The sequence below is a fragment of the Acinonyx jubatus genome, chromosome D2 (genome assembly GCF_027475565.1).
Source record: "Acinonyx jubatus isolate Ajub_Pintada_27869175 chromosome D2, VMU_Ajub_asm_v1.0, whole genome shotgun sequence".
Taxonomy (NCBI): domain Eukaryota; kingdom Metazoa; phylum Chordata; class Mammalia; order Carnivora; family Felidae; genus Acinonyx; species Acinonyx jubatus.
Genome location: NC_069393.1, coordinates 34,620,335 through 34,637,890, shown reverse-complemented (window position 1 = coordinate 34,637,890; position 17,556 = coordinate 34,620,335). Strand labels below are relative to the sequence as shown.

At 45.2% G+C, this 17,556-nt stretch overlaps 1 protein-coding gene across 8 annotated transcripts in view; it reads right to left on the bottom strand.

Annotated features, from left to right (window-relative positions):
• The window catches only part of LRMDA (leucine rich melanocyte differentiation associated), a 1,031,966-nt gene that overhangs the window by 1,012,059 nt on the left and 2,351 nt on the right, over positions 1-17,556 (bottom strand). For 3 of the 8 annotated variants that reach the window (XM_053207076.1, XM_053207079.1, XM_053207081.1), the window contains exon 2: positions 7,779-7,902. The exons of 1 other annotated variant lie outside the window; for it this stretch is intronic. Coding sequence is in view for 1 of the 7 variants with exons in the window: in XM_053207075.1 (XP_053063050.1) it covers positions 3,990-4,295 (306 nt within the window). In the remaining 6 variants the exon portion in view is untranslated. Of the gene's footprint in view, positions 1-3,989; positions 4,519-7,778; positions 7,962-17,556 lie in introns of those variants that run through there. 4 more of the 8 variants (XR_008292050.1, XM_053207077.1, XM_053207075.1 and 1 more) reach the window with 4 other exon arrangements.

Sequence of the window (17,556 nt, the reverse complement as noted above, 5' to 3'; positions counted from 1 at the left end):
CTTCCTAGCTGAAAGGTTGCAAACTACCTCAGGATAACATGGCTAAAGCCCCAGAACAGAGTCAGAACATAGACAGGGGGATATATGCTCCCCCTTTTTCTTCTATAGGATTCCCTTTCAGAGGCAACACAAACACCAAGGAGAGCTATCACCATGAAGCATGCACACCACTTACATGCCTAACAAGACTTTCATCAGCTTGTTTTCTCACATGACATCCCAGGAAAACTAAAGCACAACTTGTTCCACAGTGATCAAGTCTCCAAAATGCAGTATGAAAACCAACTTGATAAGCCATCTGCATGCTTGGACCCAGCACCACCACCACTGCCCCCCACCCCTACATAGTAAACTGGAGCATTTAGAGATGGGAGTTAAGCTGACCACATTTAAGGGTCCAAATCATCTGGAAAAGGCTTAAAGCAGCAAGCAGCCACTGCCAGGCACTGCAACCAACACTCCCAATGAGAAGACAAACATGTTTAAGAAGTGCTCCTGAGTTGAAGACCTTAGGTCTCAGGATGTCAAGAAGCTTCTTGGAGCATCGGACCACCTAATGGAAGAAACAAGGCCAGAAGAGCCAGACCAAATATAGTTTGTTTCTTGAAGAAGAGAAGGGAAATGGAGATTAATAGACCCCAATGCCACAGAAGCAAGAGCACATCCAGACCAAGGGCCATTTCATTTAGTCAATTACTTTGATTTAGACTCAACTGAAGAACAAAGTTTTGTACTTTTCATCTGCCTATCTTATAGCACCTGTATCCCAAGACTTCCACCCTACATGAAATGGTAATAAAGGGACATTATTACCAGGGACATGAAAACATATCAAAACCCTACAAGGAGGAATACCAGAGAGGCAAAGGAAGAGGTCTGTGCAAAATCCCCCACACATACACATACTAATCCCTCCGACCAGAAGCCACCGGGAGTTACCAGACTGTAGGAGACTAGGTTTCTCCTTGCAGTTAGGACAGTCTGGCCATTTCTGTGGATGGTAGGTTTCTTAGTAGACTGACAGACACTTATTTTATGATGCCTGACCCCAGTCAGGGGTGGGAGATCCTCAATTTTAAATTTGCAGTACTGACAACTGTCAGAGTGGAAACAGACCCTGTGCCGCTACTTACTAGCTGTGTTATCCTGGATGGGTCACAATCCCAGGGAGTTTGTTTCCTCCTCTGTAAACTAGTCTAACACTAACTGCATCCAGAAGTGTAAACAATGGAGCTTACATTTATTAGATGCCTACCACCTGTTACCTAGTCAATCCTCATGAAACAGTCACATATTATCCTCAACTTACTTATAGCAATGAGAGAAGATAACACATTTAAAGTACACAGCACTGTCCTCAGCACCTCGTGGCCACTTGATAAATAGTTGAATCGGACCAATATCCCTAAGAAAGGGATTGGTTATTTTCTGGTCTCTTGGGCACTGAAATCGTGTGCCCAAATTCCAAGTTTGCATTTGTATATACAATTTTATCGATGCCCCTACTTCATCTTAAACTAGTGGAAAAAGACAATTGAAGACAATGTTGACATAAATGAGGCATTCAAACCAAGAGAAGGCTAAATGAGGTCAGATTTGTGTTGAATCAAAAGACTTCGAGGAGTGGAGGGAGGGCTATTTATAGGCCCGTGCAACTCCCAAAACCCAGAGCAACAGCAGTGAGCCTACAGTGGGCTGAAAGCAGAGGAGACCACATTTCAGCAAAACAGCATCATCCATCTCATTTAATTGTTTTAGTGGTGTCATGGTGTTCTTATGTCTTTGCACTTAAACCATCTACTTGGGGGATAGGTCTCTATCAACTTAGAAAAAGTTATATCTGGTTTTAGGTTTGTGTATTTAACCAACACTGCAATAGAAACTATCAACAGTGAGTTCATGGGAAGGTTCCCTACCCCCCCTTAAGGTGGCTCTACCAAATTTTGAAAAGTACCATGTGACATACATTTCAGGAACTACATCTTGCTATGGCTGTCATTAGCAACTAGAAGGGGCAGAATGCTAAGACCCTAAACCCCAGGGTTGCCACTCAAATCCACTGGCCTAGGTGTTTTAGGACAAGGGGGACTAACACCCCAGGAGTATTTTTTCCAGCCTGCCTTCTCTGGTCCTTACCAGGCAGCTCCATCTGTTTAGAACAGTCCCCTAGGGCCCAAAATGCCTCACACAGGCCAGTGATTACCTTTGAGCAGTTTGGAGTGGGCTAAAAGCAAGGGGTGCATGGGGGAAAAGAAATCAAGTCAGGGAAACGAGGGAAGAGAGAAGGAGGCACAGGAAAGTTCTTAGCCCTACTGTCAAGTCCTCCATGAAGCTGGAAGAAGCTATACCCAAAGAACGCTGGGTCTGAAATGCAGAGACCTGCAGTGGGGCAGTGGGGAAGGAGGTGGGGGGAGATATTCTCAGGCAGAGGCCTTCTCCTCCAGCTCCTCCCTCTAGGCAGGCATGTTAACTCCCAAAAGCCCCTTTTCCCTGATAAATAAGACCTGCCACCTTCAACCTTTCCCACAGGCTGGTACCTCACTGGCCTTCTCACTTCCAAACTCTGAGAAGAGGAAAACATCTGCCCAAAGTAATCTCAAAATCTAACTGTGCCTGACACTACCTGCCTTAGGCAATCCAAGGGGACAGCTTCAAAACCTCAGAACTATTTCTCTAGGGTGTGCAAGGAAAGGTGGGAAGAGGGCTGGCTTAATCAGAGGTTAAAAAAAGACAGACCTGGCTTTTCCAGAAGGTAAAAGGCACCTGGGCCCAGCATCCCTCCAGCAATGACTAAGAACACCTGAGGCTTCACTACAGAGCTGAAAGCAAGTGAGGCTAGGTGTCTGTCACCCAGAGTTGAAAAGAATGTTGTCATTCCTCACAGACACCTGTACAGGAAGTCAGGTGCTGAATGAGATCTTGCCATTTGTGACAACATGGATGGACCTACAGGGTATTATGCTAAGCGAAGTCAGTCCGAGCAAGACAAATACAATGATTTCGCTTACATGTGGAATCTAAAAAACAAAAAACAAAACTGGACTCAAATATAGAAAACTGGTTATTGCCAGAGGGGGAGGAGGAGAGGCAAAAACAAGCGAAGGGGATTAAGAAATACAAACTGCCAACTATAAAATAAGTCACAGGGATGAAAAGTACAGCACAGGGAATATAGCTAATAATACTGAAATAAGGTCATATGGGGACAGATGGTAACCACACTAGTGGTGAGCAAAGTATAATGTACAGAATTGTAGAATCGCTATGTTGTACACCTGAAACTAATGTGACATGGTATGCCAACTATATAATATAGAACTAAAAAAAGAAATCAGGTGCTGAAATAAAACTGGAGAACTTTAGCCTTCTACCTGCCTTGAATAAGGGGTCTATGTTTAGGATCCGGAGGCAGTTTGGAAGGGAGCCCCCAAACCTGGCGCCTGCACGAATACATTATGATTTCCACGTCTTTGGTGGTCCCTGGGTACTTTCACCATCCCCGGTGCATTCAAAAAACAAAACAAAAAACACCTGAAATTTAGAGTTTACAATTTCATTAGTATGAAGACGATTACATTAAAGTGTTCTTTGGCCAAAGTAATTTTCTTCTGATTATGAAAGAAATGAACACTTTTTATCAGCCCCAAAAAGTACCATCAGCTGTGGACACTGCCAGCTTCTCTGACTGATGGAGAAATCATCCCTGCTGGCCCCAGCAATGAGCACTAGAGACAGAAGGAGGTGGAGGAGACCTGGGCTACCTTCCCTTGCTTCCCCCACAGCCAGGAGGTGTGCCAAGCCCCAAATGGGACCTGTCCTCATCAAACCAGGGCAGGCCTAGACACGTGAAAGAGTCCCCAACTGCAGACGCACCCCCTGTGGTTGGACCAGGAACCCTTATTCTAACCTCGGATGGCCCCATGCCCCAGCATTCCCTCCCCAAACCCGTTGCCCCAAGCGAGGGCAGGATTCGTCCCTGGCGAACTTACTTGAGTTCCACTGACCACGAGCCCGGCCATGGCGACCGGGCAAACTCGCGGCGCTGAGCGCAGGCACAGAACACAGAGCGCGGCAGCAGCAAGCGGCACAGCCCAGCGCGCAGTTCCGCAATAAATAGTCAGCTGACCCGGCGGAAGCCCGAGGCGCGGGCGGGTGTCCGGACCTGGGTTCAGCTTCTCGCGGGGCACTAGCCCTTGGCCTGGCCCTCGCACAGGTGAGCCTTGTTCCCCCAACCCCGCCCCGCCACGCTCCGCAACAGGTGTTGCCCAGCGCTGCGCGCTCAGACGAAATGGCATGACCCCTTGACTTCCCCGCGGCCCCCGGGCGCCCTAGGACCCCATAGCGCCCTGGGAGGCCAGGGAAACAGGAATAGCATCCCCAAAAACTCCACGCCCAGAGCTCTACTGCATTAGTCGGGGGGCGGGCTGTTGGGGGGAGGGCTTCCCATGAGGGGGGCCCCCACGGAGCAGTTAGCCCCGGGGCATGGAGAACGGGCCTTTCCTGTATTTCACAATCCAGATTACATAACGGTCCTCAACTGTGGGAAGAAGGGGCCTCTTGGCCCGAGCTCCCCTCCCCAACTTCGAGGGGAAGGGGGAAGTTGAGAGGTTGGAAGGACACCTAATGGGCGGAGTTTCCATTTGTAGTGGGAGGAAGGGGGAATTGAATTTCCCTATAAATAAAGTGCTGGCTCAGCTAAAAGCACCCCAGCTTACAGTAATAAACTCTAGGGGAGACGAATCAATGATGTCCCCTAATTTCAAATTTCTCTTATTCTCTCCCTCCTCACAGGGAAAAAGTATTTGTGATGCTACAAGTCACCCTTGCGGTCAAATTCCTCCACCGCCGCTCCCCCCGCCCCCCTCCTTCCCCTCAGCTGGAAATGAGAGGTGGTCATTACTGCCTCCTTCAACAGGCCTCTTCCATCAAGCTGGGTGGGCAGCTCATGCCTGTCCTCAATTGAAAGGAACCAGATTTTCTCCGTGTTTTTGCCTTGCTGCCTCCATCCCCAGGATGCACAAAGCTATTACCAGATACTTCATGTCACATTATCACCAGCCTTCCACTGCAGCTAAGAGCCAGCCCAGCCTTAACCAACCTCTCTCCCCTGCTCCCTCCATACCAGTGAGTATAGTTTTCCCTTCTCCCTGGTGAATGGTGCCTAAGTCCTGCATGCCAGGCTCCAGGTCTCAACTCAGTAGACCTACTGATAATTGTAGCTTCTACCTCTGTGGAGGGAGCATTCACAGGGTTTTTGTTTTCATTGTTCCATGCGTCTAAACAGCACTTAGAAACCCGTTTGTGCAGCTGATGATAATTATGATCATGGTTAAGCATATTGTGGCTATCATCATTGTCTCTCGGGCTGGGTGCCGACACATTGTAATGTGGGCCCTTCCTTCTTGTCAGCATTCTAATGAATGGTGTTGACCTCTGAGTGTTGACCCGCCTGCCCCTCTCTCTGCTGGGAAAAGCCGACATAGCACAGTGGAGCTGTAAGAACAGAGACTTGGCTGTGTTTACTTTGGGGGGTTCCAGGAAATGCTGCAACAAAAGGTCCTTCAGGCCAAAAAAGAAAGCTTGCCCTCCAGAGATAAGGGGGATCAAAGGAATCTTCCAAGATCTACTGCCCCCCAGACCAGCTCCTCATGCTCCTCTCTCCTTCTCTGCTGGACACACCCTCTCTGGTCTATTGTCCACTTTTGTCTGCTTTCCCTGCCCAAAAAGGAGGAAGTGGGCCCAGGCCCTGACAGGCCTACTGCCCTCCCCACCTTTCACCTTGACCTTCCCTAGAAAGGCTCTGACTGGCAGGAGAGGACATGTGGAAACAGGCTTAAACCTACTCAAAGATGAAATTGGAATGCATACACATACCACCCACAAGGAGGGTGCTTGAGGTCATCTCATCCATGCCCCTGCACTCATACACAGCTTTGTCTTCTGAACATAGATTGCTCTGCAAACACTACCTGCCAATGATGCCAAAGTAGGCAGGGATCTTTTCTACTTTTCCAGACCTCCCTATTTTTCCTTCCTCTACATAGCCCTAGGGTGATCATTCTAAAAGCCCAAGTTGACCCTACCTGAAATTTTTCAGTGCTCCCCATCAACTAATAATAATACAGCCCCAAATCTCCAATATGTCCCTCAAGATATTTTAAAGTTTGTATTTTACTGTTTTTTGTTTTGGTTTTTTGGTTGTTTTTTGTTTTGTTTTGTTTTGTTTTTTTGAGAGAAAAAGAGAGACAGAGTGCTAGCAGGGGAGAGTCAGAGAAAGAGGGAGAGAGAGATAACCCCAAGCAGGCTCCACACTGTCAGCACACAGCCCAATTCACAACTGTGAGATCATGATCTGAGCCGAAATCAAGAGTCGGACACTTAACCAACTGAGCCACCCCAAGATCTTTTATAATTCCATCATGCCTTATCTCTTCTGCCTCCTCCTCCACTTCTCCCATCCTCTGCCTGGCTTTTAATTGTTCTGTCTAGAATGCCTCCCCGCACACTCTTGTGAACACCTGGTGTGTGTCCACCAGGTGAATACATCCAGGAGGCCACATAACTAGGGAAATCACAAAAAATAAGGGTAGCTCAGATTGAGGTGGGCTTCACGTCTGAAATCTAAGCTGATGGCAATACGGAGCTACTGAAAGTTCTTGAGCAGAGTAGAAATTTGCTAAATGCAGTGGGGGAGGGCTCCTCTAAAAAGAAACTGGATTCACCTCTCCTTATTCCCTTCAGCTTTGGAAGTTATCTTCAGAACAGAAGAACAAGAGGAAGGGAGAAGAGAAAAGGACAGGAGGGAAAAGGAGCAGGAGAAAAAGAATTTGGATCTTTGGACCAAAGAAGATTGGAAGGGGAGGATGGAGGACATCCTTATACCTCCTCATCACCTTCTTGAACAAAAAGGAAAATTAAATAGAAATAGCAAAGGTAGGGGTGCCTGGGTGGCTCAGTGGGTTGAGTATCCAACTCTTGGTTTCAGCTCAGGTCACGATCTCACAGTTCATGAGTTTGAGCCCTGAGATGGGCTCTGCACTGATGGCCTGGACCCTGTTTGGGATTTTCTCTCTCTCTCTGCCCTTCCCTGGCTCATACTCTCTCTCAAAATAAATGAACATTTAAAAAAGAGAGAGAGAAAGAAATAGCAAAGGTAAAGTTCTTCAGGTAATATGGCCCTCCCTTTGGGAAGGGGGAAAACAAAAGAACACTGAGATAAGGCTGGCCCAGGAGGTAGACAAATGATTCCTTCAGAAGACAAGGAGTTTACCAAAGTGAACAGAAGAGACAAATCTTGTTGGGGCTTCTTGAGCACAACTCTTTCTGCCTCAGCCCCAGAAGTACTGAGGGGGAGGGAAGGCTAATGCAGTCATCCAGATTCTTCTCCAATTCCCTGCCCCCATTCCAAATAGCCAATTGAGAGTAAGTTGCAGGGGTCCCCTGCCTCACCCCATTTTATCCCACAACTCCTCTGCCCCAGCTTCCAAGGACCAGGCACTGTGCAAGGCACTGGGTGTATACATGGCTAAGACATACAATACACTTCAGGAAAGATTTGTGCTGTGACATTTGCAGTACTATTTCAACAAGAAGCCCTGAAATTGTGATCCTATTTTCTGAACCCAAAATTCAGACATGTAGCCCAATTTGTATGCTGTACTCATGAGGACTACAGAACAGAAAGTTCAAATCAGACCTGGGCTGCTAATGGCGAGCCTGTGAATTCTGGAGCTCTAACACTTGCATATGGGGAGTGAGAAGGTTCAACACTTACTTACCACTAGACATTTCCTTATCACCCTTGATGAAGAGGGCAATATTTTATTCCTACTGTCATCTTTGTTATTATTATTCTCTGGCAGAAAAGGCCCTTTCCCCTAGAGTTCTTCCTCCATTGCATTCCTGCAGACAAAAAGGAAAATCCTGTTTATTTGCAATCAAGGGAGTTGATTCTGAGGTCGACCACAACCAGTGAAACAGAAACTGATTCCTTAAATCCTCCAACTCTGTGCAGCATCAGCTGAGAGGACAGTTAACAAAGTTTTATTAGCATTCCTACCTATCCTTAGTCAAATTTCTATTCAGCCTGGCCTCATTTCTTTCAGGCCCAACACCTGGGCAGGTTAAGATGATTGCTGTAATTAATCATGCCCCAGCCCCTAGTTCAGACTTACCACATTCAGATTTCAATTTAAAAAAAAATCTGGATGTCTGCATACAGAATGCTCTTTGTTGCTGAAGCAGCCTCCTTGTGGTCTGAAGGAGGGAGTTTAAGAAAGAAGAAAGGTTTCAGGGCCTTATCTGCAGTATTTGCAGGTATGTGAGAGATTAAGGATGATCTAGGCTCCAAAACACCTCCCTGATCTCCCGACTAGAACAAATTACATTTTAAAATGTATATATTAAATGCAATCATAATGTTTGGCATGATTATTCATTGCATAAATGTTAGTTTATTATTACCGTATACTATTACAATTATCATTACCATTAATTCTCAGTGCCTCTGAGATCCCTTCTCTTAGGATCTTAAAAGATTTGGTGGTTGTCTCTATTAAAATGCAAATATTAGGGGAGCCTGGGTGGCTCAGTGGTTAAGCTGCCAACTCTTGACTTTGGCTCAGGTCATGATCTCATGGTTCGTGGGTTCAAGGCTTGCCTTGGGCTCTGTGCTGAGAGCACAGCCGACTTGAGATTCTCTCTCTCTCTCTCTCCCTCTCTCTCTCTCTCTCTCTCTCTCTCTCTCTCTCTCTCTCTCTGTGCCCCTCCCCTGCTCACACTGTCTCTGTCTCTCTCAAAATAAAAAAAACAAAAACTAAAATGCAAACATTAGCAGGGGGTGGGGAAGGGAGTAGGTTTGAGGAAGGTGAATAGGAAAGGGGCTTCTGCTTTTCACTGTATATCTTCTGTGATTTTTGCAACATGCATACCCTGCTTTTGTAATTAAAAACAAGGAAGGACATTGGATGGAAGGGTCAGGAAAAGAGAATTTATAACTGGAACTGCTACCAGCTAATCTTTTTGCATTATTTTCACAAATCTGAAAAAAGCAATGAAAAACAAATCTTATTTCCCCATTTGCCTGGAATTTACTGGATGCTCCAAGTCCTTGGCTGGGCCCAGAGGGAAGTTATCTCTGACTTGGGGACAGGAGCTCATAGTGGACTTTTGAGAAGGAAAAGGGACATTGACCAGAAGAACCTGCTCAACTTTGTACTGTCCAGTGGGGGAGAGGAAAGCAGTGTCTAAGCCCCAGGTACTTTTCCAGAATCCCACCTTGGCTTGGAGAGGTTCTGCCATTTGGAGGTTGAGGAACACCCCCTGCCCCCACCTCAATTAAAAAGTATAGGACTCAGCAAATGAGATTCTAATCCCATAGATGCTACCCTAGCATACATATTTCCTCAAGTACCCCCAGGTAATTTGTATTGTGATCATCCATCCAGACTTGGCTGCTTTAGAAATCATTTACTCCAACTACTGATTGAGGAAACTGAGGCCTGAAGCATGGAAGGGACTTGCCCAAGGTCACCCAGCAAATGAGCAGCTGACCCTGGGCCAGAACTCTGGTCTTCTAAAGAAAATAAAACAGGACTCCTCCTACATCCCAGTAAGAAGATGGTGAAGAGAATGGGGAAGAGAGCCAGAAAGATGCCATTTCACATCTAATCACTTCTTGTCACGTCGTAACCGTTTTCCTCATATGGAGCCCCACACTGATGGATCAGAAATAACATTTTCAAAGTTATATCTTCAAGGAAATGGCTATTAATGTTCTTCCTCTCCTTTTAGAGTGCTGAGGAATACATATTAATTTTCTCTCTACTTATATTGCCTATTTGCAAATTGTATTCACTACCCAGTGCTCCAATTTGTCCTACCCCTGAAGAGATTATGATGAATAAATGTGTTCCTGGAAATAAAATAAAATACAAAATTTGTCACTGAGATTTATTTTTATAATTATTTACAGGGATTATTTTAGAATATATGGGGGGCAATAATAATAATGCACACAAGAGGGTTCTGGCATGATTTACCAGTATTAATTCAGAGTCTCTTCCTACTTCTCCAAAAGGAGCCCCAGGTCTGTCTGCAGCTCTGAGCCAGGGGTAAAGCAAGTGTCAGCTGCACCTGAAACCACCAGTACCAGGAGGCTGAGGGTCAGATGAAGTGCTGGGCAAGTCTTGTAATGGCCAGTGCCCTGGATTCGAGACACCTAGCTCTGCTACCATTAGCTGGGTGCCCATGGCTGAAGCCTTTCATTCCTGAGGTCCTCGGTTTCCCTACATGTGAACTAACTGATCTAAGGAGAAATTTACTACTAAAATAAAAGATACACAAGTAAGTGTGGACACCTCCCCAAAATAAAGAGTATGTGTTCATTACTAAATATTTCTTGACACCTACTAGGTGTCAGGCACAGACAATAAGGAACAAGACAGATACGATCCTTATTCCTCTGAGGCTTATATTCTGGTGGGAGGACACAGGTAATAAGTAAATAGATAGTATAATTTCAAGTATGAGAAACCCATAATTTCCGATAGCAGTGACACATTCTATGAAGATAAAAGCAGACAATGTGAGGTGGGGGAGGGGGTACTAATTTGGATACAATATCCAAGGTCTCTGCGGGCTTTTCGGAGCGTTTCTCCTGTGAAATTCTTGATGAGCAGAGCACAAGCCTGACTTTAGCCCCTCTCATAATAGTTTTGTGGTCCCAAACTGCACAGCCCCAGACAGCTATGGAGTGTTCTGGGAAGTCTTCTCTAAGGAGCAACATTTGGGCTGAAGTCTGAGTAATAAGATGGAGCCAACCATGAGAAGACTCAGGAGAAGGATCTTGCAGGCAGATGGAGAAGCAAATGCAAAAGCTATAGAGTGTTCTGTTAATCTCACATTGCTGTGTTGTCACCTTGCTTGTGCTTGAATGGTGAACTTGAGCTCAAGCTTCCCAGTGTCACCCCAGCCGGAAAGATGGGTATCCCAGGTGTACCTGCACCAGACTTTTAATTCCTCCAAAGCACAGGTGGGCTGAAGCCTTGAGATACTACAGCTAAAAGCAGAGGCATTCATGGGCACACAGAGATTCTACAGCCCTATCAAGTGTCTGTGGGTTTTCTTGGGGAAGAAAACACAGAAGGATCACTGACCTTTATACATGACCTCACTGGCACAGACTCTCACAAACACAAAAACACATAACTATATGTGTAACTGCATACACACAAGACACACCAATGCTGGATTCATGGATCCCATCTCATTGCTATAGTCGGACCTCTGAACCCCAATCTGGGACACACCCAGGTCTCCCATCTACTGCAATAGCTACCAGTGGCCAGTAGAAAATGCAGAAATTTTAGACCGTCAGTACCTACTTAGAACACAAAGGGTTTATAGCTTATGCTAAGGTACTAGAAATTCATTCATTCAATTCATTTATTCAAAAAATATATATTGGGGAGGGGGGAACCTGCGTGACTCAGTTGGTTAAGCATCTGACTCTTGATTTCAGCTCAGGTTATGATCTCACAGTTTGAGAGTCTGAGCCCCGCGTTGGGCTATACGCTGACAATGCAAAGCCTGATTGGGATTCTCTCTCTCTCTCTGCCCCTCCCACACTCTCTCTATAAATAAATGAATGAAAGAATAAATAAATAATATTTTTGAAATAAAATAAGATGCTTCTTCTCTTTTAAAAAAATATGTATTGAGGGGCACGTGGGTGGCTCAGTCGGTTGGGCGTCCAACTTCAGCTCAGGCCATGATCACTCGGATCATGGGTTCGAGCCCTGAGTCGGGCTCTGGGCTGTCAGCACAGAGCCTGGAGCCTGCTTCGGATTCTGTGTCTCCCTCTCTCTCTGCCCTTCCCCCACTCATACTCTGTGTGAGTGTGTGTGTGTGTCAAAAATAAACATTAAAAAAATTTTTTTTAATTTCTTAAATATATAGTGAGTGCCTACTGTATACTTGACACTCACCTAAACTCTGGGGACAGAGCCATAAAGAAAACAAAGTTCTACCCTTGTGAAGCTTACTTTCAGTAGGGGGAGAGATAATAAGCAAGTAAATACCAATTACGCCAGCAGGTGATCAGTGCTGTGGAAAACAATAGAGCATAGAAAGGGGAAAAGGAGTCCCAGGGGGCAGACAGGGTGATCAGGGAAAGCCCCACTAAGTAAGTGATATTTCAGCCAAGACCTGCAGGAAGCAAGGAAAAGCCAGGTGCACATCTAGGGGGGAAATGTTCCAGGCAGCCAGGACAGCAAGTGCAAAGGCCCTGAGGAAAGAAAGTGTCTGGCAGGCTTGGGAAAAAGCAAGGATATCAGTGTGGCTAAAGTGGAGAGAGGAGTGAATAAGAAGAAGAGCAATGCAAGTGGAATCCGGAGGCAGGGGCAAGGGGAGGGGAAGCACATCACCTAGGGCATGAGAGACTGAGACTAAGACTGCGGCTTGTACTCCAAGTGACTTGGGGAGCCTTGAACAAGGGACCCACATTTTGTAAAAACTGCTCTGGCTGCTGTGCTAAGAATGGACCGTGGAGAAGGAATGGCAGAAGCAGGGAGAGCAGACAACAGACTACTATAGGACTCCTGGAGATGGTGAACAGTGCCTAGATATATTTTGAAGATGATATCAACAGAATTTTCTGATAGATTGGACATGGAGAGCATGAGAAACACAGGAGACAAGAGTAACTCCAAGGTTTTGACCTGAGCAACTGGAAGGATAAAGCTGTCACACTGAAATGGATGAGCAAGTTAGGGGATGTGGGGATCAAGGGATCACTTTTGGACCTAAGAAGTTTGAGATGACTTTGAGACCATGCAAGTGGAGAGGTCAAGGAGGCAGTCAGTATATGAATGTAGAGTTAAGGAAGCAGATATAGATAGAGTTAGAAATTTGGAACTCCTCAGTTTTTATATGGCATTTAAAGCCATAAGACAGGATGAAAAAGATGTGAAGACTGGGTCCTAGAGCACTGACAGTGAGAGGTCAAGGAGAAGGGGAGGAACCACAGAGACTGAGAATGAGCGGCTGCAAAGGTAAGGAAGAACCAAAAGCAAGTCAGACTCTGGAAGCCAAGAAAAAAATTGATAAAGATGGGGTTCCAACATAATAATGACAATTGAGCCAAGGACCATCAGGGAACGTTGAAAGCATTGGGTAAAGAGGAATTCACAGATTACCTATAAATTACAAAGGGGAAACTGTACCTTTGCAGTAGAGAGATCTGGTGGTCACAACTCTACCCAGGAGCCCAAACTTAGTATCTCCAAGAGTGAGACAATCTGACAATATGGGCCTCTGAGGTGTATGGGCCTCTGAAGTATACACTACTTACATGCTATTCTTGCCAAAATATTTAACCAGAATCTACTCAGGAGGAAACAGACAAATCCAGAAAGTGAAACATTCTTCAACACAACTGAGCTAGACTGACCAAAATGTCAATGTCATGGGGGGTGGGGGTGGGGAACAGAGAGGAGTGTTCTGGATAAAAATGGACTAAAGAAACATGACAACCAAGAGCAATACATGATCTTTCATTGGATATTGAAACTAGGAAAAAGAAAAACAGCTAAAAAGACATTTTAGGGAGAGTCGGGAATGTTTACATTTGAACCATTTGATGATGTTACTGATGATATTACATTACTTTTCTTAGGTGTACTAATTGTTCTGTGGTTTCATAAGAGAATGTTCTTTTCTTTAGAAGATGCAAGCTGAAGAAATTAGGGGTAAACAAGTTGCCTACAGCCTACAAATGGTTCAGAAAAAAATGTGTGTGTGTAAGGGAGAGACAGAGAGACAGAGAGCATGCCAATGTGGTAACCTGTTATCAGCTGATGAATCCAGATGAAAGGAAATGGGCATTATCTTGTTCTTTAAATTTTTTTTCTTAAGTTTGAAAAATGTTATAAATAAAATGTTAAGGAATAAAAGGAATAAAGAGTGATCAATGTGTCCAGTACTACTTAAGATCAAGTAAATAAAGGACAAAGCATTAACCACTGGATTTAACAGCAGGGAAGTCATTGGCAACACTGAAGACAGGAAGAGAGCAAAAGAGACAGGGTGGAGGGCAGAAGGGACCTAAAGACCTATATAGGCCTCGCTTTGAGCACAATGGGAATAAAGTGGTTACATTTGTTTTGTAGGGCAGTCAGCAGGACAGTTGTAGGAAAACAGATTTGGAGAAGAGAGTAGGGTCAGGAAAATGTCCTCACAGGCTGTGAAAGTACACCCAACCCTTCCCCCGCCCATGAAGGGTGGAAAGGGCCTGAAAGGAGAGACTGCAAAGAGCTACCTACCATTCACCAAAATACCACATTGTGGGGGTGGGGGGCTTGATGCAATTAAAAAGTCCATATGCACTGTGTGCTCCTATAGAGGAAGCAGCTGATAAGATACTCTAGGACCAACAGCAGCATGTGACAATGTAAGTGCGGCACCGTTGAAGACCTGCTGAGTCATTCTCTCACTGCACTCAGTGCATCTGACATCTGAGCCAAATTCAGTGTGCTAGAAGCCATGACTTTGGGTGTGACAGTGACCTGGCGACACCTTCGTTCATAAAGTCTCCTCATCCTGGGAATCCCTCTCCCCATAGCTCCTTCCAAATCCTGCTCACCCTTGTTGACAAACTTTCTCCAATGCACCAGCCCTTAGTGCCTGCTCCAGAGTCTGAAAGATCATAGTAAAGCCTCTTGCAGGTGCCTGGCATTGACTCCTGCTATATGGTGTTGTTATGTACATTTTTATCTGTCCTAACTATGAGTTCAACTCCTTGAATATAGAGAACCCAGTTTATATCTCAAAAGATTCTCAGCTTTGCCCAGAATAAGTGATCTAGAAACTGAAGAAGAGAGGGAGAAAGGGCGGAAGAAGATGAAGGCCATAGTTTAACACTCCCCCAAGCTCACCATGCTGACTCCAAGCCATGGGATCACTTCTCACTTCTAATGGGTTGGAGTGGAGTTACTTAGAGGCCCCTGCTGTCAAGCCCCCCAATTTCTGAGTTTAGAACCCCTGGTAAGAAGCCTCCCTGAAACAGCCCACAGTGCTCTCTCCTGAAGCTGTTTGCAGTAAGTGACTCACCCAATTAAGAGCATCTACATAACAAAGCCTCACCGGGCTGCAGAGGTCACAGAGACTGTGAAGTGTGTCTTTAGTGTGTGCAGCAGAGAAGGTTCACTAATTACCAGTCATTTCCACCCCTCAAGAGCCTGTCAGCCTTTGAGATGCAGAGGATAAAAGAATCCCCAAATTCCCACCCCACACCAATCATTTCTCCCACCCCAACCCTCCCCTGCATTTCAAACCTGTGACTAATAAATGCCAGGAATGGGCCTCTGCCCACCTGGCTCAGAGGAGGGAGAGAAAAGTAGTTGCTTTGATTGGGAGCATGTTTCAGTAAAAGGGAACTGGGAGGAGCATGAAAACAAGGAGAGTTCTGGAGGCACTGCATCATTGTCTCCATTAAACAAGCAAGCAAACAAAAGTTGTATTGTCTTTTCCCTGTTTATAAAGGCAACAAATGTTTGCAGTAGAAACTACAGGTGAACAAGAAGAAAGTTACCATCACCCGCGATCCCATTCCCTAAGATAGTGGTCGATTACACAGACATTCTGGCAGCCTGCATTCTAGGTGATGTGCATTAACTGTGGGTGTGTGCATGTCCTTACTCTTTCATAACCAGATTTTTTCATTAATGATGTATCTCCAACATCTCTCCCCATGGACACATGGAAAGAATGCTAGAGCTGGCAGGGATGCTGAAAGGGGCTAGAAGAGAAGGTGAGTTTGGGAATTCGAGCCTACGAGGGAGGCATTGCCAGAATTTCTGAAAGCTGAAGGAGGCTATTGTGAGGCAGGAAAGAGCACTAACCTTTGGAATGTGGGCAAGTGACTTCCTCTCGATTAGCCTCAGTTTCCTCATCTGCAATATGGGAATAACACTACATGCCTTATGGGATTGTTGTCAGGATTAAAAGAAATCATGGATTTCTTTGGCATTGGATGTTTTATTACTCATTTTAATAAGTGTTCATTCATGCCTACTTTAACTTAGCCCTCTGCTAGTCTGAGTTAGGCATATAAAGAAGGCATCTGGTTAGGCCTAAAAGATCTTAAAATCTACTTGAGAACTTGAACACACACACACACACACACACACACACACACACACACAAAGTTCAACAATATAAATTTAAATAGCTAATGAAAGATATCATCAATTAGTAGATAATTAAGTGTCAGATGAATGGCACCAAGAGCACTGCAAGGATTCAGAGGTAAGAAAGAACACAGGGGGATAATCATCATCATCTCTTTGAGCACTTTCTATATGCCAGGCACATGCATTGTCTCATTTAATTTACCCACTGACCTAAGAGGTAGGTACCATTATTGCATCCACTTTGCACAGGAGGAAACTCAAACCTTGCCCCAAGCTGCACATCTAAGAAATGTGGCAGTACTGTTCTTTGGAACTAAGCACTTGGATCCCAGAGCCTACCACGTGCTAAAGTGCTATGATCTGCTCAAATGAAGGTAAGCCCTGGGCTCATCTGAGCCCTGAGCTGAATGGTAGAAGAGGGAGAATGTGGTCCCTCCAGCTTTTGTAGTTGGAAGCAGGCCCAGTGTTACAACAAACAGGAGGGGGATTCAGATGACAGACAGGCAAAAAAAGGTAAACAAGCAAACAAACAAACAAACATATCCACTATGCAATAGTTTATAGTGACACTGAGGGTTAAAGATATGACCAGATTTAACTCCAAGTGACTCTTGGCTATTCTAAAATACAATCCTTCCGGGCACCTGGGTGGCTCAGTCAGTTAAGCATCCAACTTCAGCTCAGGTCATGATCTCACAGTTCGTGGGTTTGAGCCCTACGTTGGGTTCTGTGCCGACAGCTCAGAGCCTGGATCCTGCTTCAGATTCTGTGTCTCCCCCTCTCTCTGCCCCTTCCCTGCTCATGATGCGCTCTCTCTCTCTCTCTCTCTCTCAAAAATAAATAAAATAAACATTAAAAAAATGTTTAAAAAAGAGAAAGAGGGGAAGGGGAAGTGTAAAAATATCTGCATCGTCTCCTTTGATCAGGAAAACAAAAGTGTTTCCCAAGGTTTTCCCTCCTGGTTTGCCACCTCCATACTTCTACTCGTGTCTCATTTGCAAAACTGGGTCATATGGCCTTCCCCAGCTACAAGAATTGGAAGAGATGAAACTAGGATTGTCATGACTGGTCTACACCAATCACAAAACACTGCTTGGGCCCGGAACACTGTTACAACGGTAAGCTTAGGAAAAAAAGGAGGAAGGTGGATATTGAACTGCATATCTAAATTCCAGTATCAGATTTGGGCATTGCAGGATTGGAAGTTGGATGCACAGCATAGGGGACAAGGGATTCCATGGAAAGGTAACACAAGGAGTGGGAAAACACAGGGCATGTGGCAAGAACAAAGAAATTAGATTTGACTGGGGTATAGGCAGCTGCACTTTTGTAATTTATCCCATGGAAATAAAATCACTAACTGCAA